At 44.0% G+C, this 25,720-nt stretch overlaps 1 protein-coding gene across 1 annotated transcript in view; it reads left to right on the top strand.

Moving 5' to 3' along the window:
- The window catches only part of serpinc1 (serpin peptidase inhibitor, clade C (antithrombin), member 1), a 41,813-nt gene that overhangs the window by 11,674 nt on the left and 4,419 nt on the right, over window positions 1-25,720 (top strand). Inside the window, exons 2-3 of the mRNA XM_047050058.1 lie at window positions 12,138-12,495; window positions 12,724-12,939. Coding sequence (XP_046906014.1) covers window positions 12,139-12,495; window positions 12,724-12,939 — 573 coding nt within the window. The 5' untranslated portion in view covers window position 12,138. The remainder of the gene's footprint in view (window positions 1-12,137; window positions 12,496-12,723; window positions 12,940-25,720) is intronic.

Genomic DNA, 25,720 nt, shown 5'->3' with positions numbered 1-25,720 from the left:
AATTAATGTATTAATGGCTAACGCGCTAACAGGGTACCTAGAGGTCTCACCAAAGAAGCGTAATGAGATTCATAATGTAAAAAAAATGCTAGAACACCAACAGGTAAAGATGACTTTTTATTTTGATGTGATACTGTGTTGTGATATAGCCTAATGTTTTGTACAATAGTATCTGAGTTGGTAGACAGTCACTGTCAGGGCGCAGTGTTACTTGTCCATGAAATACATACTTTTTGCAGATTACTGTACCTGTTCAGGATGGACAGGAGACAAAGCTGTGGTACGGTACGGTGTGGTAATTGGTGGTACGGTTGTAGCAGGCATAGATGCCCAACCGAAGCTTTGGAGCTGCTTAGTGGCTTTTGTGAGAACTATATGGGAAGTATTGCCACACTAACATAAGTAGGCCTAATGATTGATGTACAATTACATTTAGCAGACGCTCTTATCCAGAGCAATTTACAGTAAGTACAGGGACATTCCCCCCGAGGCAAGTAGGGTGAAGTGCCTTGCCCAAGGACACAACATCATTTGGCACGGCAGGGAATCGATCCAGCAACCTTCTGATTACTAGCCCGACTCCCTCACCGCTCAGCCATCTGACTCCCTACATCTATTTAAATCTTTACCTTTACACAAGACATCCGAAAATAAAGTGCATTATTTTCGTACGCCGTCTCCTTCCACATTCATTTAATGAAATAACCCATAGCGGGGAATACCGAGTGCATGACCCCTTTGTCCTAGCTATCTCTGATTCTTAATCAAGCTTCAGTCTGGTCTAGGTTACATCAATAAGATAAAATGTTTGATTTGAGTAACTTATTTTGTCAATTCATAACCTTCACATTGCTCTTGTGCTCTGAGAGTGTGTGTTTGTGTGAGTAATAAGTTTCTCCTCTTACATACTGGTTATGCAGCATGGATATTGCAAACAATTTCACATAATGCTAACCTTACTCTATCAAATAAGAGTTACACATTAAATGTACGGCCTAGACTGCAATGTTTAAAATGAGACTAGTGATTAATATAGCACCATCTTAAAAGGATTAGTATTGCGTAGTATATAGTATAGTGATTAGTACTGTTATTTCAGTGATTGACCAAATGTTTTTGTCTACTGTTGTTCAAGTCTTTTATTGTCAGATCCACAGAACAACACAGGGTCAGACTGGGCACTGAAATTCTTAGGACAAGACAACCTGGCATAACATAACATGAGTACTCAGAACATAGATTACACCTACAGGGCTCTCAAGTGTCACGCATTGAGACTTACTTACCACTTATCAGCCAATCAAAAAAAAAAGAAAGGGTCTAAACAATAGCCAATCGGAAAATAGCACCATTGTATCTGGGTAAGATTTCATGCAACAACCAATGAAAAAAAAGCATATCCTGTAATTTTTCGGGATTCTGCTACGTCTTCCGAAAGTTTGGTTCACCTACGAAGCAAACTGCTGGAGCTCGAGCATCACTTTGAGCACAGTCATGATCTCCTGTTTTAATGTTACAACAAATTCACAACTTGATGTGACAACAATGACAACTTGACTGCTGTTAAAAAATGTTTCCCAGATAATTAGCATCAGTTTTTCACAAGTCTCTTAACCAACAGTTACAGCCTGTTCACTGACAACACCTGCTCAGAACAAGTAGTTCATAGATGTAGCCGGTGTGTATCGGTGAAACTCAGTGTCACTCTTGCCTGTCTTCAAAACTTAAGAGCCCTGCACCTATGATAAGCCAAAATATACAATAAACCTCCTAATATACAAAATAATACACAAAACGGTATACTAGACCTCTAATATACATCTAATATACATGGCCGGGGGAACTAGGGGTGCTGAGGGTGCTGCAGCACCCCCTGACAGCACGAGAATTAAAAATTATATGAGTTGAAAATCCACCACCGCGGGACAGCCCTGCAGTAGCGGACTGGCCATCGAGAGCACCGGGCAAAGAATAACCATGGAAAACCAGGCTAAGAAACGTAAGGGTGGGGCTGAACAATTAAGAGAGAAAAAGACATCACCTTCACTAGACAAGGTTTTACCAATTGAAAAACGTCTGTTTATTTTATATAAAGCTCAACTTTTTTGCGCTCAAATAAAGGCCCAAAAATTTGGCTCATTAAGTATCGACTATCGAACTCACGAACTAGCATCACATCGAAACCCAGAAGGTGCATGCATTAGCAGGGCAGCTGTGGTGACCTATGCAGGGTCCAGTTCTGGTGGGCCGGTCTGGATCAAAGTTCAGGGCCTATTTTTACTCCCAGTCCGTCCCCGCAACATTAAGCCCCACCCCCCCAGCACCCCCCTGATTAAATATGTTCCCGCGGCTATGCTAATATACAACCTAAGCTAACCTAAGATAAGTGTTACCTACAATTAGTGCAATATTGCTGATGCAACGAGTAGCTGAAAGAGCAACAAGTGACTGAAAGTGACAGTGTGTAAAGTGTGTAAAGGGAGTCAGATGGCTGAGGGGTTGAGGGAGTCGGGCTAGTAATCAGAAGGTTGCCGGATCGATTCCCCGCCGTGCCACATGATGTTGTGTCCTTGGGCAAGGCACTTCACCCTACTTGCCTCGGGGGGAATGTCCCTGTACTTACTGTAAGTCGCTCTGGATTTAGTCATTTAAATTTAGCGTCTGCTAAATGACTAAATGTAATGTAATGTGACTAGTGAGAAGTGTTGACAGTGTATCGATGTCCATATCAATGTTCATTCAAAAGCCTGAAAGCCCTTGTTATAAGTGATCAGTGTCAGGGGTGGCCCAATTCAGCCAAAAAAAAGACATCAATTACAGCTATATTTACTTAAAAGGAAAAACATGGTTAGGTAAACATGCTAATCCTTGATTGTCTGAAAGTGGGTTAGTTTAAAGTGTTGTATACATATGCAATGCTGTGGTATTACCAAGCCACATGGAACAAAGACCATGAAATCTACCTCAAGTGAGGTCATCAGAGTAATTTCACTTGAACTAATGAACTCTAAATAGTCCGGATCCATAGGCTGTCGTTGAGAGCCCTCTTCTAATCTCGACTACAGTTGGTAGAGAAGATGATTTCCCACCTGACAAAGTTGTAAAGAAAATACATTAATTTAATTATACCATGAACAATTTCTGTATAATAGCCTAGCTTACATCCTCCGCAAATGATAAACTCTTAAAAGCTCTCTGTATGCATTGCCACCACCAGTGTTTTGCTACATTTACAGTAAAGTCAATTGCAACAAGAATATTTTGAAAGGCCGCAATATATCAGACAAACACACATAAATCCAAATCCAAACCAAGCTCAAAAAGGCTGTGCTTTTGAGCCCACAAACTCCACTAGGATAGTTAACTTGTGACCACTTATAGTTATTTCGATTGGAAACTGAGCAGAGTCGACCTTCAGCTAGCCTACCTTTTTCTTCCCATATTAGTAGGATAAGTGTTGACATTAGCAGCGACCACACAATTCAAATATGGAACTTAAGAAACTCTGGAATGCACGCAAATGTGTCTTAAATGTATGTAGCTATCTATAAAGTTTTATTGGCATGTTCCGTGATTTAGTTAACTGTAATTAACCCACCTGTGTCACTGATGCATTCGCCTCAGGCTCCTCCATGTTGAATGACTCCAGACGACTTGGCGCCCCATTATTGGATGGTCGGTGATCAGCATTCTGCTACTCAACAAGCAACGTGCTGATAGGACACCTTTTTGACCCAATTTTGACATGGCAAAAGATTAAACTAGTAGCTAAACTAGTATCGGAAGTAGACGCTACCTCGGGCTGGTCTGGATGTACATTTTGGGTCGTGACAAAGATACAGACCAGAGCCAAAAAGGGCGGTCCCCCGTCCTACGTCTACGGCTTTGTTGAAGAGCTAGCGTTTTACAGCCAAATTTTTTCTTTTTGAGATTTGTATAGGAAAGAGGTGTCAATGGACTTTGATATTCACTGTATGTTCATTTTCCCCCCCGAACTGTTGTTATTCAACTATGACAAGGTAAAATCGGTTTTGCAATCAATCGCCCCTTTAATAGTACAATGCAACGATAACATCTTAACTACAGTGCAGCAAAATGTAGTGAAACATCAAACTAGGATATTCATCAAAACCTTTGTGTGTCCTGTTTCTGGCCAGCTAGAGGAACAATCTGATCTTAAATCCAACATGCAGAAAAGGGACAAATTTGCAGGTATCACAAGAAGTAATGGACTGCTAAGTGCTGCGTTTGGTGCACTTTGTACAAGCAATAACATGTTAATTACAGGTTCAGCCTCTGTCCGATCAAACAAAAGTATGTTTCTTTGGGTCTTTTATACAGGCAACTGTTGACATATAATCTAAAGATCGTGCAGAAAAGCTTATTGCCCCTATTAAATAAACCCAAATTGGGTAACAGTATACTTGCAAATTACAGACCAATATCAAATCTTCCATTTACTAACGTATTGGAAAAGATGGTATTACTCCAATTAAATTCCTTTCTTGAAAAAAATAACATCTTGGAAGTCTCTGTCAGGTTTCAGAAAATCTCATAGTTCTGAAACTGCTCTCACCAAAATAATTAGCAACCTCAGAATAAACTCTGATGCAAATAAAGTCTCTACCCTTATCCTGTTAGATCTCAGTGCAGCATTTGATACCATTGATCACAGCATCCTAATCAATAGACTGGAAAAGCATATTGGGTTCACGGATAGTGTATTGAACTGGATCAAAACAGATATGAGGAAGGAAGTTTTATGTAAGTTTAGGAGACCATATGTCTAAGAAACATGAAAACTGCTATGGGGTTGCTCAAGAGAGCTGCTTCAGTCCATAACGTTTTTATGTTACCACTCAGCAACATAATCAGAGAATATAATATTGAATTCCATAGCTATGCGGATGACAAACAATTGTATATACAGTGGTGTGAAAAAGTGTTTGCCCCCTTCCAGATTTCTCAAACAATCATCAATTGTTTCATCAACCAAATTTAAATATAAGACAAAGCTGGTCTTTAACCTGTTCTGGAGACTGTTAAATGTGCCTAAAAACGCCTAAACAGCATGCCCAAAGTAAATTGAAAGCTGTTCTTGAACTATTTGGAGTACATGCATGTAAATGGACTCTTTTGAAAGCTGACACTCTGAAGTTATGTTCCTTGTTGTCAGGACCCCTCTCAGTCCTACTGGTGTTGAGTAACAGAAGCTTGAACACAAGGAAAGTGAAAGTTTCTATTTCCGCCTAGATTTTGTTTTGAAAACAGAGGCCTGAAGAGGCCTAGAGGTGGTAGGTATTAGCTGGAAGACAGAATTGGACCACAGGTTGAAGCCTTACCCAATTCAGATCAAAAGTCAAACATAATACCACAATATATTCATATTTAACACATGTTTTTATAAGAGTACATCCAGGCGTTTTCTAAAAGGGCCTTTTGGAGACTCCAGAATGACCCTTCTAACCAAGGTCAAATTTTTAGGATAAAAAGGTATAATTGTTATCTCTAATGAAAGGTGGTCCTTAGAACTATCATATATAACAGCTAAATCCCTCATTAGTATTACTGAAACACAAAAACTGAAGTATGAACACATTGGAGTGATTAATCTGATTCCCAGGATTGGCACACAAAGAACACTGACATATTGCGCAATCGACTTTTATTTTGAAGGCTCCACAAAACCTGGCATATGGGGTATCGCCATTTACAGCTAGTGCTAAGCTACAAGGATAACTAGCTCTTTTCAGATTCAGTCCAAGCCAGTTAGAAAAAATCGTGTAGAGGGGGCGGGGGGGGGTGGGCGGGGGCGGGCTGGACGCACAGACCTAGTTGGCTTTAGAAGACTGTCACCGGGGCATGGAAGCTCCTATTGGCTAAACCAAGGTGTCTATCAAAAGGTCAGAGTGTAACGGCCATTTTAAGACTATCCCCGTGTTTCTACTTGACCCAGATCTCATGCTATGAGCTAAAGTGCGTTGAGAGACAGAATTTTTTTTACGAAGTAACAATGAAGCAACAAGATCGTGGCTATGTATGGATATAATTCTTTGTTTGGACAACAACTCGACATGGTTTAATACTTTGGACCCTTGGGAATGTAAGCAGATGAGGTTTTGATGAGTTGTGTGCATACCTGGACATTCCTAAGTAATCGAAGGTAAGTACAACTTTTTTCTCTGGCATTGTTGAATGAACGGTCACCGGACAAAGACGTTGACGCTACTTTCTGTTGCAAGTTGAGCTTGAATTGGCTTATTTCAATGGAAGCACAAGAATCGTAGCTTTCCAACGATGTATAACGTGTACTAGTCGAATTTTTTTTTAAATGATTTTTAATGGGTAATAACTGGGGGAGGAGGGGGCAGTGTTTCGGGCCCGCGGGCTTATAATAGGGGAAGCTCATTTTCGTTTTCATCGTCGTTATCTACCGCTTGTTCGGGGGTCGGGTCGCAGGGGCAGCAACCTAAGCAGGGAGGCCCAGACTTCCCTCTCCCCGGCCACTTCCACCAGCTCTTCCTGGGGGACCCCGAGGCGTTCCCAGGCCAGCCGAGAGACATAGTCCCTCCAGCGTTTCCTGGGTCTTCCCCGGGGCCTCTTCCCAGTGGGACGTGCCCGGAACACCTCACCAGGGAGGCGTCCAGGAGGCATCCTAATCAGATGCCCGAGCCACCTCAGCTGGCTCCTCTCGACGCGGAGGAGCAGCGGTTCTACTCTGAGCCCCGCCCGGATGACCGAGCTTCTCACCCTATGTCTAAGGGAGAGCCCGGACACCCTGCGGAGAAAGCTCATTTTGGCCGCTTGTATTCGCGATCTCGTTCTTTCGGTCACTACCCATAGTTCGTGACCATAGGTGAGGGTAGGAACGTAGATTGACTGGTAAATAAAGAGCTTCACCTTTCAACTCAGCTCCTTCTTCACCTTGACGGACCAATGCAGAAAACCGCATTACTGCGGACGCCGCACCGATCCGCCTGTCGATCTTGCGCTCCATTCTTCCCTCACTCGTGAACAAGACCCCGAGATACTTGAACTCCTCCGCTTGGGTCAAGATCTCCTCCCCGACCCGGAGATGGCACTCCACCCTTTTCTGGTCGATTACCATGGCCTCAGATTTGGAGGTGCTGGTTCTCATCCCAGCCGCTTCACATTCGGTTGTGAACCGCTCCAGTGAGAGCTGAAGGTCGCGGCCCGATGAAGCCAACAGGACCACATCATCTGCAAAAAGCAGCGACCCGATCCTGAGGTCACCAAACCGGACCCCCTCAACACCCTGGCTGCGCCTAGAAATTCTGTCCATATAAGTAATGAACAGAATCGGTGACAAAGGGCAGCCCTGGCGGAGTCCATCCCTCACCGGAAACAAGTTCGACTTACTACCGGCAATGCGGACCAAACTCTGTCAACGGTCGTACAGGGACCGGACAGCCCCGATCAAGGAATCCGGTACCCCGTACTCTCGGAGCATCCCCCACATGAGCCCCCGAGGGACACGGTCGAACGCCTTTTCCAAATCCACAAAACATGTGTAGACTGGTTGGGAGAACTCCCATGTACCCTCCAGGACTCCGCGGAGGGTATAGAGCTGGTCCACTGTTCCACGGCCAGAACGAAAACCACATTGCTCCTCCTGAATCCAAGGTTCAACAATCCGACGGACCCTCCTCTCCAGGACCCCTGAATAGACTTTCCCAGGGAGGCTAAGGAGTGTGATCCCCCTAAAGTTGGAGCACACCCTCCGGTCCCCCTTTTTAAAGAGGGGAACCACCACCCCGGTCTGCTAGTCCAGAGGCACTGTCCCCGATGTCCACGTGATGTTGCAGCGTCGTGTCAACCAAGACAGCCCTACAACATCCAGAGCCTTAAGGAACTCCGGGCGGACCTCATCCACCCCAGGGGCCCTGCCACCGCAGAGCTTTTCAACCACCTCGGCGACCTCATCCCCAGAGATAGAAGGGCCCCCCCCGATGTCCCCAGACTCTGCCTCCACGTCGGAAAGCGTGTTGGTGGAATTAAGGAGGTCTTCGAAGTATTCCTTCCACCGATCCAGGACGCCCCCCGTCGAGGTCAGCAGCGCACCATCCCCACCGTATGCAGTGTTGACAGAGCACTGCTTCTCCTGAGTCGCCGGATGGTGGTCCAGAACCTTTTTGAATCCGTTCGGAAGTCATTCTCCATGGCCTTGCCGAACTCCTCCCATGCCCGGGTTTTTGCCTCCGCGACTGCCAAATCCGCGTTCCGCTTGGCCTGCCGGTACACATCAGCTGCCTATGGAGTCCTACCAGCCAATAAAGTCCGATAGGACTTAACCTTCTTCAGCTTGACAGCATCCCTCCCTTCCGGAGTACACCACCGGGTTCGAGGGTTACCGCCGCGACATGCACCAACCGCTTTGTGGCCGCAGCTCCGGTCAGCCGCTTCAACAATGAAGGCCCGGAACATGGCCCATTCGCACTCAATGTCCCCGGCGCCCCCCGAGACATGATCGAAGCTCTCCTGGAGGTGAGAGTTGAAGCTCCTTCTGACAGAGGGTTCTGCCAGCTGTTCCCAGCAGACCCTCACATTACTTTTGGCCTGCCAGGCCTGACCAGCGTCCTCTCCCACCATCGAAGCCAACTCACCACCAGGTGGTGATCAGTTGACAGCTCCGCCCCTCTCCTCACCTGAGTGTCCAAGACATGCAGCCCCAAGTCCTACGACACGACTACAAAGTCGATCATCGAACTGAGACCTCGGGTGTCCTGGTGCCAGGTGCACATATGGACACCCTTATGCTTGAACATGGTGTTCGTTATGGACAAGCCGTGTCTAGCACAGAAGTCCAACAACAAAATACCGCTCGGGTTCAGATCGGGGGGGCCATTCCTCCCAATCACGCCCCTCCAGGTCTCACTGTCATTGCCCACATGAGCATTGAAGTCCCCAAGGAAGACGAGGGAATCCCCGGGAGGAGCGCTTTCCAGCACCCCCCCAGAGACTCCAAAAAGGGTGGGTACTCTGAGCTGTCGTTTGGTGCGTAAGCACAAATAATAATGGGGACCCGCCAAGGCCGCCGCCCGTCTCACACTGCACCCGACCCCCATGGCCCCTCCTGCGGATAGTGAGCCTACTGGAAGAGGGTCCCACGTTGTCTCTTCGGGCTGTGCCCGACCGGGCCCCATGGGAAAAGGCCCGGCCACCAGGCGCTCGCCATCGAGCCCCACCCCCGGGCTTGGCTCCACGGGGGGGGCCCCGGTGACCCGCTTCCGGGCAGGGGCAACTGAGAACCATTGTTATTTTTCTTCATGGTAGGTTTTTTAGCCACACTTTGTCTGGTCCTTCGCCTGGAACTTGTTTGCCTTGGGTGACCCTACCAGGCATAAAGCCCCCGACAACATAGCTTCCAGGATCACTAGGACATGCAAACCCCTCCACCGCAGTAAGGTGGTGACTCAAGGTGGTTGCTCATTTTCGGCCTACATCATATACATTTTCCATTTATTTTGCTAGTTCACCCCTACGACACTATAGCCTACTGAATGAATGAATGAACGATCTAACAAAACAATATTAAACTCGAAGGAAATGTGGGAATTAGGTTCAACTGAAACAAGGAATGTGGTGTATGATTGTATTAAATGTATGATGAAAATTGGCTAGCAATTTCGCCAAGCAAATACCAAGAAATAGGTTGCAGCAGTTTGTCTTTTGACTACACTTGCAAAATTCGCGATGGGACTAAGCTAGAATAGCTTTGGTGACTTTTTATAATACAAAATTGCTGTCAATCAAAAGTAGATGCAGTCTTTCAACAGACCCTCCAACCATCACGCAGAAGCCTAGTATCCAGGCCAGCCCACTCCTCCATTCACCCCCAGAGACGCTAAGCATCCGTGGGCAGGACACAATCGCAGCATTTATCCAATGATCATATAGTTTCGAAGCACTGAAAAAAACTGTTCAAAGCAGCCCCATTGAAGTCCATGGACGCTGGGCTTCAACAGGGAAATGCATTGTGACGTTATGGGAAAGTATGAGAAGGAAATCGAGTCAGTCGACCTGCTACTATATGTAGCTGATTCTGAACAAACTTGTCTTTGAGATGAATGTGTTCTAGCGCATTTAAAATGTTAACACAATAGTAAATATTTTACCATTCATTTTTTTGGTTTTAGGGGAAGCCAAGCTTACCTTGTAGTCTTAAATAAATTGCCACTGCCTGTGTGAAAAATAGATTGCCCCCTACAACCTAATAACTGGTTGGGCCACCCTTCAAACATTTGCGATAACTAGCAATTAGTCTTTTACAGCGCTGTGGAGGAATTTTGGCCCACTCATCTTTGCAGAATTGTTGTAAATCATCCACATTGGAGGGTTTTCGAGCATGGACAGCCTTTTTAAGGTCATGCCACAGCATCTCAATAGGATTCAGGTCAGGACTTTGACAAGGCCACTCCAAAGTTTTCATATTGTTTTCCACCATTCAGATGTGGACTCGCTGGTGTGGCAAATGAGACAAGCCTTAATATTCTTTTTGCTTAGCAGTGGTTTCCGTCTTGGAACTCTGCCGTGCAGGCCATGACTCCCCCATTTATAATGGGGGAGTCATGAACACTGACCTTAACTGAGGCAAGTGAGACCTGCAGTTCTTTGGATGTTTATGTCCGTCTTTTGTGCGCTCTTGGGGTCATTTTGGTTGGCCGGCCACTCCTGGGAAGGTTCACCACTGTTCCATGTTTTCGCCATTTGTGGATAATGGCCCTCACTGTGGTTCGCTGGAGTCCCAAACATTTAGAAATGGCTTTATAACCTTTTCCAGACTGTTAGATCTCAACTACTCTCTTTCTCATTTGTTTAACAGGGGGGGGGGCAAACACTTTTTCACACAGGGCGATGTAGGTTTAGATTTGCTTTTTCCTCAATAATAAAAACCTTCATTTAATAACTGCATTTTGTGTTTACTTGTGTTATGTGTCTTATATTAAAATTAGTTTGATGATCTGAAACATTGAATTGTGACAAACATACAAAAAATAAGAAATCTGGAAGGGGCAAACACTTTTTCACACCACTGTATCCGCTGAACACAACAATGCAACAGCCATAAATTCCTTTACTTTCCTTTAATTCCATTACCAACTGCTTGTCATCAATAAACAAATGGATGAATGATAACTTTCTTAAATTAAATAAGGACAACTGAAGTCCTACTCTGTGGTCTCAAATCCAAAAGAGAGATACTAACTAAGAATCTAGGAGGTTTAAACTCCTGGCTTAAACCAGAGGTGACAAATCTCTGTGTCATCCTGGACTCAGATTTGAATTTCAACTCTCGCATTAATAAAGTGACCAAAAGGTTTCTTTCACCTCAGGAATATAGCGAAGGAAGGTATGACCATTCATAAACCAAAACGATGCAGAGAAGCTAATTCATGCTTTTATATGCAGCCGGTTGGACTACTGTAATGCACTTTTCGCTGGTCTTCCCAAGAAAACCACTGAAAGACTACAGCTCATTCAAAGCTATGCAGCTAGATTATTAAACAAAACTAAAAGGAGAGAACACGTTAGTCCTGTCCCAGCTACTTTACACTGGCTTCCTCTTACCTTCAGAATTGACTTAAGGTCCTTCTCACATACAAAGCTGTAAATGGACAAGGACCTAGCTAAATTGCTAACGCGCTTTCTAACTACACACCAGCTAGAAGACCGAGTTCATCAGATGCAGGCATATTAGTTCACCCGAAGCAGTCATAAGAAGATTGGTGATGCAGCCTTTGTCAACTACGCCCCAAACCTATGGAACACATTACCCATAAATATTAGGGAAGCAAACACGCTACACATATTTTTACCAAAGCATTTTACTATATATTTTTTTACATATATCTCAGAAGGGTTTTATTACTTTTATTACTTGTATTATTGTTTTTATAGATTTTATGTAAAGCACCTTGAACTGCAATTCTTGTATGAAATGTGCTATATAAATAAAGTATTATTATTATTATTGATTCATATTTTATTAACGTATCTTGAAGGGGTTTGGGATTTGTTACCTGGTAATATAAAGGTGATTATTGTTTAGATATTCTCCTCCCCTCTGGGATATAATATTATAAAATATTGACTTCAAAATGTATGATTTCACACAGGATGAAGTTGACCACATGCATATGGCTGCTGCTTTCCATTCTATCATCTTCATGTGGTGCCCATGATATATGCAGTGCCAAGCCCAGAGACCTGCCCCTGGAGCCTAAGTGCATCTACCGCAGCCCTGATGAGGCACTCACTGGGGATACAGATCCAGAGAAGGTCCCTGAGGCAACAAATCCCAGGGTGTGGGAGTTATCCAAGGCTAACAGCCTTTTTGCCTTGTCCTTGTTCAAGCAGCTGGCCCAAAGCAAACCCCAAGATGCTAATATCTTTCTGTCACCCATTAGTATCTCCACTGCCTTTGCCATGACAAAGTTGGGTGCTTGCAATGACACGCTGAAGCAGATCATGAATGTAAGAGCATCTCTAAACCAAAATTAAAATATCTGAACTGGAGTAATATACTATTTTTGATAATGGTTATGCACAAAGAACATTTACAAAACAAACTGCTGAATTATTTGTCATTTGATATGCTTGCTTTTCTTTCTTTTCCTTCAACTTATTTTTAATGGACTGAATGAATATCTATAAGTAAAAATCCAGTCTACCAACCACCCCTTTTCTCTGTTTCCAAATCAGGTTTTTAAGTTTGATACAATTAAAGAGAAGACATCCGACCAAGTACATTTCTTCTTTGCAAAACTCAACTGTCGCCTGTACCGTAAGAAAGACAAGACAACAGAACTGATCTCAGCCAACCGTCTATTTGGAGACAAGTTCCTTGTGTTCAATGAAACATACCAGAACATTAGTGAACTGGTGTATGGAGCCAAACTCATGCCACTTAATTTTAAGGTAATTCCCCTGCATTTTATATTAGACTGTACTGTTAAACAACAAGCCATGACAGGCACTTATAGTATATTACAAATGTAGTACTAATAGTAGTAATAATTATTATGATATTAACAAATATAGTTGCATAGTAACAGTGACCAGCTTCCTCCAAACGCAGGAAAGCAAGGGAGAAATAGAACGCCAACACTCAGAATTCTTACGCAGCTCTCTTTTAGCAGTACCAGTACAATTGTGTACTCTAAATCTCCACGTGTTACTATCACTTTCTTCCAATAAGATTTCAAGTTCGGTCTGTAACATGCTTTGGCCATCCATTGACTGTTTAGTACTTAATCTGCTTCAGGATGGAATCACACTTTATCTGAGCTGCATCTCCATTAAGTATAACTAATAGCAAGTATTAACATAGTAATGACGTATTACAAATCATACTGAATTGCATCTTAAGAATGTATGCTCTAAAATGCACATCATAACCTGTGTCATAACGTGCTTCTTGGAGCATGATGTGTTTGAGGGTCCAATTTGGGTAGTCAAGTCTAACCTTGCGAGATCACAACCATCTCTCCAAGTTTTTCTTTATCACGGTGGTTCAGACTAATCAGCGTCCCATGAGGAACTCCCGGCAACTACTGATGTGGTTGAAGTTTGCCTGCCTGTGATAGATGGTGATTGAGAGATGGTTTCTCCAATCACCTGCCAAGTGTTTTTTGAAAGTGCGTGCCAGGGGCGTTGCTAGACATAAAGCTCTCCTGGGGCACAGGCCTCTAATTATAATACGTACAGTATGATATCAGCTTTGGTAGGGACATTAATAGTTTATGCGAGAGCCAATTTATTTTCGCAATAATGAGCGCAAGTACTGTTATCATTGTTTGATTCAAAATCAGATGATCAGTAGGCCTATTATTTTGAAACTTTCTTTAGTTTTGTAATGTTTAGCCTACCTCAATTCTGACATGCCGACACCTGGATTTATGTGTGCGCAATGCAGTGGCTATTATAGCAAGCAAAGAGCGCACGGTTATGAATTCTGCGGACACGTTTTAGTTCAGTTTGTGCTTTTGGTTAAACTGCATTGATTGAGATGCTGTGTTTCTTTTATTATCCAGATGATCAATCTAAATGAATGCACTGAGTGTCGGGGAGGTCGTGTGTTGGCTCAATGTTTCATTTAGTTGTTACCATGGAGTGTCGGTAAGAACACTAGACGATGAGACACAGGCATTCTTTAATTTCTTTTACTGTAAGAAAAAATAACTACTGGAACTATAATAAACTTCTATATGGTGTTTTCCTCACTATACGAACACAACTAGCGTCTATCGCTCCCATGTCATTGTCTCTCATTCTTTTCTTCTGTGGCGCTATTGGCTAACCCCATGCATGTCTCTCACATGCACAGGGGATGCAATATCATGTCCCATGGTTGGCCAAAGCCTGCCTCTAATCCACTCTCTTTTACACTGAAAAATAAAGTCAATTGGTAAACTAAAACTTTTTTTACTGGGGCACAGCAAGCACCTGTCCTTTTCCAGTTTCCAAGGACGACTTTCCAGATAGTTACGTGTTATAAACCATCTGGTAAGTCAGATTAGGTCAGGTCAAGCTTTAGCAAAAACATACATTTAGAAAAGCAATTCATTCAAAATATCAAATGTATAAATATTGTAACACAGTCTTGGGACACAGTATTTCTTGGGTAGAACTGATATGGAAGTTGATGTCAGTCTGGATTCTTGAGTTAGCTCCAACATTAGACTAGTTTTGACACTTATCCCTAGTGGACAAGAATGATAATAAGCATTAGGTTGCACTACCTGTGACACAAACACGCATGCAGAGCGAGCTATAGAGCTGCACGTCCCAGCTACAATTTATGGATGCAGTGGTTACACTTCCATTGAAAATCGCAAAAAACAACTGCTAATATCTCCACCGTATCACAACCATGCAAATTTGGTCCATGGAGGGAGAGGAGGTTGGTCCTCCTCTATTTCTGAGAAGCGAGGAGATAAAAACATGAAGAGTAATGGTTGAGAAAAACCATCATTTTCAAACTAATGTAACTCTCTTCTTTGAAAGAAATCAGTTCCACAGTGACACCTGCAGGGTAGGCAAGAGGGGAAAGGCTGTGTGAAGTGATGGGGCTCCTGCTGTCCTCCTCAGGGCAGGATCTCTTCTATCAATTAAATGTACTTCATTTTTTTCCATGCAAATCTGTCATTGGCCAAAACACGTAAAAATATAGCTGCAAGCAGCAATGGTGGTATGGCAATATCAAATAAACATTCTTTGTTATGTTTTTTTTTTTTTAACGATGCCTCTGACTGGTGTAGAACCTACAACCCTTCGCTTACCAGCACAACATCTCAGCCAATTGAGCCATTCCCAGACCTGGAATTTGTTATCCTCCGTAATTTGATAATAAAAGAAGACATTTTTCTCCTATGGCAAGCATTGTCAGATTTGGTCCAAGCTCAAACAGCTGTAATTCAGTCATATTTTCACATATTAAGGTGAAACTTTGCACGGTACTTCAGCGGGGTGTCACCGTAAAGGTTTGAAAACCATCATTCAAAATGACATTTGATTCAATGACATAAACATATTGAGGCAATTTGTACACTTACATAAATACACCCCTTTCAGCCATGTTGTATTTGATTAATTTCTCCCAAGTAACTTTTTGAAAGACATAAATTCTACACATCTGTACACAATTTAAAATCAAATGGACCTTTGATTCAAGAAATGAATAATTTTCCAAAGTTTTCACTGTACAGCTAAATCTATCATGGCGGACCTTATGGGTCCTCAAGGCTTTTTGTTCCTCATGAAAAATGCATGAACACAGTTGCAGTTTCAGAAAAAGGAGGATGGGGTGGAAAATGCCATCACTTTGAAAATTGGACTTCTGGGCGTGGCCTGAACCCTAATAATACCAACAATTCCATTAGGTTCCCTCCTGACAAAGGAATCCTAATAAACAGCCCAAACCAAAACATGTAAAATAACGTTCCAAGGAAGGATGTCTTCCCTAACAACCACAATACAATAATGACATTGCGTTGGTCCAATGATCTTTTTTCTAATTTACTCTTCAATTCTCTACCCCTGTATTGTATGTGGGTGTGACCAACTGGTCGTAAATCAATGAATAGACATTAACATACATCCTGGTGGTTCACTTGACTAATGCGTGCACCATGAAGGGTAAGGCCCCCCTGCGGCCTGGGTTCAAAGCTGGCCCAGGCCCTTTAACTTAAACACATGTTCTCTTTCAGAAATAAATAATGATGGTAATGGAAATAAATCAAAAACACTTTTAAACAGAACTCTAACCAATTATATTTATTTTTGGCATTTGGCTGCACCATAGAGACAGAGGAGCATTCCAGAATGATGAATCCCAATATGATTTATAATATGGGGATATATGTATATATATAATATGATAATATTTCGTGACCCAAATCAAAATTCCGATGCGACAGATCAATGGGGAATCGCGTTCTCTCTTAAAGGCTGTCATCCTCAACCTTTTTGGAGCAGAATTCACACAGAGGAAAAAACCTAGCAAGTTTAAAATCGGTTAAATAGACGTAATGAGTGGCACTGCACATAACGTTAAGTAACATGGTATTCTATTATGTTTGAGGTATAACTTGTCCAGTGGGGCAAGTACATTTCTCTTCCACTTGCCCTACAAAAAAATCCACTTGTCTCAGAAAAGTGGATGAGATGTGTCGAGCCCTGAGATGTGTTTCATACAACATTGGAAGAACATGAAGGGATGGGTAACGAACCCTACAGAAGGTTTACAGAATATCTACGACTCCAACTAGTATTATGCAATCCATTATAACAAAAGTAGGAGAATTAGCCTTTTGGTATAGAATGAAATACCAGTGTGGGGTTCCTCTTTCGACTGTTAATGCAGGCATGACTGAGACCGAGTCGGTCGGTAAGATGGCGGCGCAAAGCTACAGTGACGTCATGTGAATCAAATTAATACATTGACATTTGATTAACTAGCAGAGAAAATACGTATCACACATCCCCAGGGCAGGTAATCGGTGGGATCCATGAGATCCGTTAGTAAAATTATCCAATAAAAAAGGCTGTTAGATTTCCATTGTCGATTGTCTTACCAGCAGCAATACATTTGTTAATAGTAGTGACCATTTATAATTAATTGTGTATAATTACCATCCACCATAGTCTTTGTCGCTCATCCTTGTTCTCCACTTACGAAAAAGAAATATAATTCAAGTTTAATTTCTAAGTATACTTGACTTTGTCCTGTCGCCTCCTTTCTCTTATCTACCTTATCTAACTTTCTTCAGGATCTTTCCTTCACTTTCTTTCAAGTACATCATCCCTCTCTCTTTCTTCCCTCCAAATTTCCGGCCATCCAGGCATCGGAGCAATTTACGGCGTACCGCTCAGAGAGTTATTGATTATTGGCTGGCGCCATAGACTGCTTTAAAGTGGCGATAGATTGCAAAACCGATTTTACCTTGTCATAGTTGAATAACGAGTCTGGTGGGTAAAATGAGCATACAGTGAACCTCAAAGGCCATTGACACCTCTTTCCTAAGCAAGACTTATTTCGCCAAGTCTCAATTACTTTAGCGAGAGTTCCGTTCCATTAAGGTGGATTATTCTAGTTCTAGCTACGTAACCAAAGTTCGGAACTAGCCTGATCCGTGTCAGGCTAGAAGTCAAGCTAAACTAAAATTTGTTGCAAATAATTTCAAACAGGCGGAAACAGAATCTCAAAAGACAGTTCCGTCGAGTAAATTCCTGCGCGCAAAGCACTTTAGTCCGTGTTCGGAAACGTAAATTCAGACTTTTTGAAGTGCAGACATGAATGATTCACGTGTTTAGGCCTACTTCATCTCCCAAAAATATATTAATTTAAATTAACAAGTTAAGAAATAATGTCACTTTATCTGTTTTCAAAAGCCATTGGTTAATTGACATAAAATAAGGCCTTAGAAACTAAGCAGAGCCTCAAGACAAGTTACAATCAATTATGGCGTATCCGTTCTTTGACAAGCCTGTAGTGGATGAAGGTGTTCAGATTATACAAAGAACGTTTATCCCACCAGCCCCAAGGGTCTTCAGAGACAGTAATGCTTCCCTGACCAGTATCTGTGGAAGAAGTATAGGTTCAGCAGGCCCAGCATAGTTTATCTAGATAGATTTAATTGTCATTCTTAAAAATAAAAAATAACATAATATATATATATAAATATATATATAAAATAACACTTTAGCAACTCTTAAAGATGGCAATGAACACATAAGAGCAGCCTACCATCCTTTGTAGAAAGTAATAGAAAGGAGAGTAGACTATAATAGAAGAAAGGAGGGTAGTAGACTGCAGTTTATGTATGTAGGCCTAGACTATGTAGTTGCTGGAATCACACACAAGGAAGCAAATTACCCACTGTAGCCAAGCCTTGACACTGTTCAGTCTGTCTGCATCTTGTCTGTCTTTGCATTCGGGACGTTCTTGAACTATACCAGGAAATATGAAGGGTATACTTTGCTCCAAGCAGTCTCTGAATATTATCATCAGTTGTTCAGGTAATCTTGAAACACAAAGAATCAAGGAGACTTTTTATTCAATTGTATAAAGTATTTTCATTGTTTAAAGTGGCCTATATGTTGACAAGCCTCTATATTACATTTATTCATTTAGCAGACGCTTTTATCCACAGCGTATTACCTCTCCTCTGGCTTCCCCAATATTATAGGTGCAATATACTGTCCCCATGGGTGTATCCAGGCCCAGTGGAAGACTCAGGGGGTGGTTGCCTGGTGCCCCCATGGTTGAAAGTGTTTCTAAAATGCCCTCTAGACTGGCAAAAATTAGACCAAGTGCCCTACTGTCTGCCATTCACATTGTGAAATATGCTTGAGTGCCCAGGATGCCCCACGCAATAAATGACAAGTGTGCACTCTATAAGTGTAAAAACATGTCTTAATGAGTTCCTTTATAGTATAGAAAATGTGATGCAGTACCCTATAAGGTCCCCTTATAATGGCCTACATTTTTTTGAGATGTACATTTTTGAGATGTAAATTTCAACAACCTTCTCTGACACAACACTGAGCCCTCGGTGTAATCCCCAACAAATTCAGATGAACACACAGGAGTAGCAAAAATCACTACACTTTATTGGGTAAAAAAATTCATAATAAAAAGCATTGATAGATACAGTAAACTTCAGGCGGCATAAAACACTGGGATAGACAAATGTGGCATAAGGACCGGGGTTTGAGATGGAAACAGCCCAAAGAAGCCGAGCACCCCTTAGCCACCTGCTGCCCAAAGTGCGCGTCCACATTTAAACTCTCAAAATCGCACTGCAAACTGCCACACCCACCCAAGGACTAGACTAACCGTGCGTGTCCATTACAGCGGCGCGTTGCGGAGCGTCGGCTTCCAATCCATTTTCAATGAAACCGGGCGTGACGCTCGCGTACGCTCCCACAATGCCCTACACGAGCGTCAACGGACGGTTTCATTGAAAATGAATTGGAAGCCGACGCTCCGCGCCGCTTCGCTGTAGTGGACACGCACGGTAAGGAGCTCACTGCACTCAATTTAAAGACTAGAATATATCACGGCACCGCTGTCATGTGCACACGTTAAAACCCAAGTCACACTTCACGCTCTTTGCGCAGGGTAGGCCGCAGGCACCGGGGTCTGTCAGGCCACAGTTAGAATTAATTTCGACCCCAAATCCCTGCCCCTCTCCAGTAGTGAAGCCCTTTCCTGAGTTCAGAACATCCCAACCCCACACAAGCAAGAAATTACAATGAATATTTGTATAAAATACAAATTGAATTGAAGTCCGCTTTCCATGAAAGTACCCCCCCCCCTCGGTAGTCAATGGCGCTGATAGTTCGATTGCGATTGCAACCTCCAACCTCAAGAGTTCAGACCCAGCGTCCTTGTCCCAGCACCGGCAGTCGGCCACCAATAATGCGTCCATGTAGTCCCGCACCCGATCGGTACTCCCACACCAGTTCGTGGATCAGTCCACTATAATCCAAGACGACAGCTGGAACCTCCAACGCGGTTCGGTCTGCTGCGCGCCGCTCTTCGGAACTAACAAAATACAAGCAGAGCTTGGTTAATGTCGTGTGGTGTGGAAACATGTGGTTGGTATGGCCAGCGCATATCTGGAAAAGAGATCAGTGATGACCAGCACATAGGGATACTGATCGGTTGGTCGACCTAAAGTCAAATAGTCTAAGCCCACTACTTCGAACGGGTAACTGGTCTTGATGGATTTGAGAGGAGCATGAGGCTCCCTTCCCAGCTTACTGGCCGCACATATAGTGCAACCCCGGGTCCAAACTTTGACCTCCTTACCCATACCAGCCCAGAAAAAGCGGCGGCGCAGGACAGATAGGACCTTTTCGGCACAGGAATGCCCAGTCATCTGATGGTAATCCTTCCACAGCCCACGAGTATAGGCTTTAGGGACCAGGAGTTGATCAGCTTGTGTCTGGGTGTCAGGTTCCTCAATGCATCTTACCATTGCTTCCTGCAATAACCGGCAAAGTACAGGTGAGAAGTTCCGCCTTAACTTTTTCGTGGGTAACTCACCCTCTCGTAGCCAGTTCCGCAGTAGGCAGAGGTCAGGGTCCTGCATTTGACGCGCCCGCCATGAGTCCTTCGAAAGTTCCATACCTTGCTCCTCTAGTTCCAGACTCACATCTTCCTCTTGTAACTCCTGAACAGCCAGGGCATCTGCGGTCTGTGTGCCCGGGAGTCTGGACAACAAGACTGCATTCTAATTTGAAGACCCAGGCCTGTAATTTATATCGAATGAGTAATTAGCCAGTTGTGTCCAGGTGCACCAATGGATTATTGTCTGTAATCACTGAGAACTGTGAACTTGGCCCCCACAAATAATCTTTACATTTCTCAGTCACAGCCCACTTAAGGGCCAATAGCTCCAGTTTGAAGGAGCTGTAATTCTGATCATTACGCTCGGATGGGAGAAGGCTGCGGCTGGCGTAGGCAATGACCCTCTCGCTACCCCCTTGGATTTGGACTAGAATGGCCCCTAGGCCCTCCAGGCTGGCATCTGTATACCTTAAACGGCTGGGCAAAATCTGCGAAGGCGAGTATTGGGGTAGAGAGTAATGCTTGTTTTAGCTTGTCAAAGGCCTCCTGGCATTCCTGTGTCCAAGCCACAGGCACCGCCCCACGCCCTGTTTTACCCTGTAGTAAGCGGTGTAAAGGGCTCGCCACTCTGGCGAAGTCTGGGACAAAGCATCTGTAGTAGCCGGCAAACCCCAAAAAGGAGCGAACCTGTTTCACCGTGGTAGGCGTGGGCCAGTCTTGCACAGCGGCAGTCTTGTCTGGATCCGTCGAGACCCCCTGACCACTGACCACATGTCCGAGGTACTTCACCTCCCGTTGAAACAGCCTGCATTTCCGTGCCTGAAGTTTAAGGCCATGGTCTCTTAGACGGGTGAACACCATCTCCAGATGTCGCGGGTGACTTTCAAAATCGTGTGAATACACAATCACGTCGTCCAGATAGATAAGGAGGTGGTCGTGTACATGCGCCCCTAGGCAGCGCTGCATTAAACGCTGGAATGTAGCTGGGGCATTACATAACCCAAACGGCATCCGTGAAAACTGGTTAAGTCCCACTGGTGTAGCAAATACAGTTTTTCCTGGTCTGCAGGGGCAACCTCGACCTGCCAGTAGCCACTTGCCATATCCAGCGTTAAATACCACTCACTGCCTGTTTCAACCCAGTCAAGGTCTCCTCGATCCTGGGCAGGGGGAACGCATCCTTATGGGTGACTGCATTAAGTTTGCGGTAATCTACACAAAACCGCCACGACCCATCTTTCTTACGTACCAAGACCACCGGGGCAGCCCAGGGACTGGAGCTTTCAGTAACCACCCCACTATCCAACATATTGCAAGTAGGGTTTGCAGTTCAGAATACAAATTGGGTGGGATGGGCCGATACCTCTCTCTTTATCAGGGGTGCAGCGCCAGTTGGGATTTGGTGCTGTACTACCGCAGTGTGGCCAAAGTCATCTTCGTTAGCCGCAAAGATCCCTGTCCATTTGTGTAGGAGTGCCGCCAGCTGCCGCTGCTGGGGTGTCGTCAGCCCTTCGCCCCGAAGATCGAGTGCTGGGTGGTCAGCCCGTTGGCTCTCGGGCACCGGTGGGGTCTCTGGTACCAGTTGTATGTCCATCTCCACTTCATGTGGTGCCGTGGCCCTAAGCACCAGACAGTGACCTGCCCGCACGTCCTTGGAGCTGATTTGGGTCACACTGGCTAGTGCCCGTCTCTGTGGGAGTGTCACAGGGTGAGCATGGGGATTACAAATGCGCAGCATTACTTTACCTCCCCGAGTCCAACTTAGGGTACGGGCCACACGCCACTCCTGTTCCCCCGCATCACCCCCGAGGTCTTCGATGAGCACTGGGCAATCACTCCGGTCGAGTCTCTCGGACTCCGCCGGCACGGAGACGGGGGCTTGTCGCTGGAGTTTGGCCGCTCCCCACACCTGTTCGTCACCTGGCTCAACTTGCACCCGTCTGCAGAGGGTAAAGGCTTTATCCCATGCTTTCTCGGCTGATGGGGGAACCATGGACTTGAAAGCCACCTCTCCCGGATCGCCCTTCTGAAACAAAGCCTCCCAACATTCCGAGATTAAATCAAATCAAATCAAATTTATTTATTTGTATAGCCCTTTTTACACGCAAGCATGTCACAGAGGGCTTCACATGCGCCCATAGAACTGCCCCTCAACCAACCTAAACCCTCAAGGAAGACAAGGAAAAACTCCCAGAAAAACTCCCACCGGGAGAAAAAATGGAAGAAACCTTGGGAGGAGCAATTCAGAGAGGGATCCCCTCCTCCAGAGATGGTTGGTAAGAGAGAGGAGCAGAACACAAGCTAAACATAGTCATACAGTGTCAATGGGTTTTGAAACAACAAAATCCATTGTTCGGCTTTATAGACGTTGGATGGGACCGGGAAACTCGCTGTTGGCCGTCATGGAGACTGGATTCCGGGTGACGACCTGGTTCAGCGTTGGCAGACCGACGACCAAGCAGGTCCTGACAGCTCAAACCCCCCACACCACAGGGAATGTGTGTGTGTGTGTGGGGGGGGGGACAGAGAGGAGAGCAGGGATTAGAGAATGCCAGGAGCAGCTAACAGTTACAGTCATAATAGAATGAGATCCCCACCGGTCAAGTGTGGACTAGTGCAGCAATTTAACAGAGCAAAAAGGGTATTTGATGCAGCCCCACACACCAAAACAACGACAGCCCCCCTCAGTTGGAACATGAAATCTGTTCCAGGGGAAAGAACTCTAAAGTAGGTTATACTTATACGAATAAGGATGAAAACAACCAGTCCCCCGTTGTCTCCAACTAGTAATAAAAACTATAACAGTAACAATATACAGCAACGGAACTATAATAATAATAATACTAACAATATACAGTAACAGGTTTACTTTATTTGTAACATCTAGCTGGGCAATGTGAACATAAGCTATAATTAAAATTTAAAAGTTACATGTGATACACACATAGGCAAGCACACACCCCAGGTTTACATAGAAAGTACACACATACTTCCTTTTAACAATCATAGAATTGACTAAACAAGAACGTTTTTAATCTAGTTTTAAATGTCGAGACAGTATCAGCTTCCTTAATTGAGATGGGTAATTTGTTCCAAAGAAGAGGTGCTCTATATGAGAACGCCCTACCTCCAGCAGTTTTTTTCTTAACTTTGGGTATTACCAGATAGCCGGCATTTTGAGATCTTAGAGTCCTTGCGGGGCAATAGGGTACAAGGAGACCGGAGAGGTACAGTGGTGCCAATCCATGCAGAGATTTGTAAGTTAGTAGTAGAACTTTGAAATCAGCTCTGGCTTGGATAGGGAGCCAGTGTAAAGAGATAAGAGTCGATGTTATATGATCAAACTTTCTAGTTTTAGTCAATAGTCTAGCAGCAGCATTTTGCACCTGCTGTAAGTTTTTTAGGTAGGTAATTGGGAGGCCAGAGAACAACACATTGCAGTAGTCCAATTGGGACGTAACAAAAGCATGTATTAGTTTTTCAGCATCATCCTTTGAGAGGAATTTTCGTATTTTGGCAATATTACGTAGATGGAAAAATGCTGTTCTGGTGATTTGCTTAATATGGTACTCAAACGAAAGGTCTGGGTCCATTGTGACTCCCAGATTTTTTACCAGCTGGCTTTGAGATACTTTGACGCCGTCTAAGTCTAAGGTTAGATGGGATAAATTATTTCGGTGTTTTTTCGGACCAAAAATTTGAACCTCGGTTTTATCCGAATTAAGAAGAAGGAAATTTGCAGTCATCCCATTACATTCATGCCCAATAATCCATATTCTGTATTCAGGCAAGCATCCTGGGTTCGGTCTGCTGCGCGCCGCTCTTCGGAACTAACAAAATACAAGCAGAGCTTGGTTAATACAGGCCAATTTACTAATATGCTTTCACCAGCTTCGCTCGATGGAAACGTCCCTTCGTCCGGCGGTTCTCGTTGTAACAAGTGTGGTCTGTCCTTCGTCTACCGGCCCCCCATCTTCATGCGGCGTCCCTCTTTTCTGGGCTTGTGCGCCGAGCGACCACGCCCCCTCCGGAGTCAGCACCTGTTGGCAATTATCCAACCCAACACTCCCTCAACCAATGATTACATTTATACCTTATGACCCGCGACATTCCCAGTAGGGCATGCTTTCCCAAAGTGAGTCTGTCACTGTCCAAGACCCCTCTGGATCTGTGGAGGCAGACTATGTTAATTGACTATCATGATATAATAATGATAGTCATGCTGAGCAATTTTAAATGACTGTTCTTCCAAACAAAGTGTGCAGTTTGGGTCACCTTCTGATCTAAAAAGTCAGTGCTGGATCTGTGCAATACTAGTCATTTCAGTGAATCCCTATTTTAGTCATGGTTATCTTTCCCTTTTATCTTAAATCTCAGCATTTAGCCTATCAGTTAATAAATGCATGTGGCAAAGTTATTTTGAAGTAATTTAAAACATTATTAGCCCACATCAAGTGCAATTAACCATGGCTTTCTTCAGTGTTTTGAATTTCATCTTACAATTTTCAATTGCTGCCACGTTCTCTTTTGGGCTAATATTATTCTCAATCTCCTGTTGAGAATATCGGCCATAGGCTAGCCTACTGTCAGAACGGTTTCAGACAGCTCATCAAATTACGCTAATTATCAGTAGGCCTAAATGCATATGGGTCTACAATTTACGCAAATGTTAACAGTCGTAATGGTTTGACAAGTTGTCTCCCTTGCCATGTTAATTGTGTCAACATTGCCCTTTTTGGGGACAACTCCCCAAAAAACCCAAAAAAATCTATTTACGCTGCTGAAACAACACCCCTCTGCTGCTTTACGCTTTACTTTTTGCAGCATCACTCCTCTTTTCGACGATCGCCTGATCTGGCCTGCACAGTCTAAGCTTATTGAGGTCTAGCTTGAATTAGCGTTGCCTGTTAGTGGGCCTTAAGCCTGAGGCTTAAGTCTAAGTTGACGGTTACCCAAGTGAGACTTATTCGTGTTAGCACGACTTGCGTTAGCTACGTTGATGGAACACCCCCCAGGAGATTTAAGAGCTCAATATTTCTGGGGCAGGTGTCTGAGACAGCCCGATGGTTAAAAGAAAATGCTTTTTTGTATGCGGTAAAGTTGTTGGAATACGACGGTGGG

This window comes from Hypomesus transpacificus, chromosome 26, assembly GCF_021917145.1.
Source record: "Hypomesus transpacificus isolate Combined female chromosome 26, fHypTra1, whole genome shotgun sequence".
Taxonomy (NCBI): Eukaryota; Metazoa; Chordata; class Actinopteri; order Osmeriformes; family Osmeridae; genus Hypomesus; species Hypomesus transpacificus.
The sequence above is the reverse complement of the archived record's forward strand: the minus strand, read 5'-3'. Positions and strand labels throughout refer to the sequence as shown.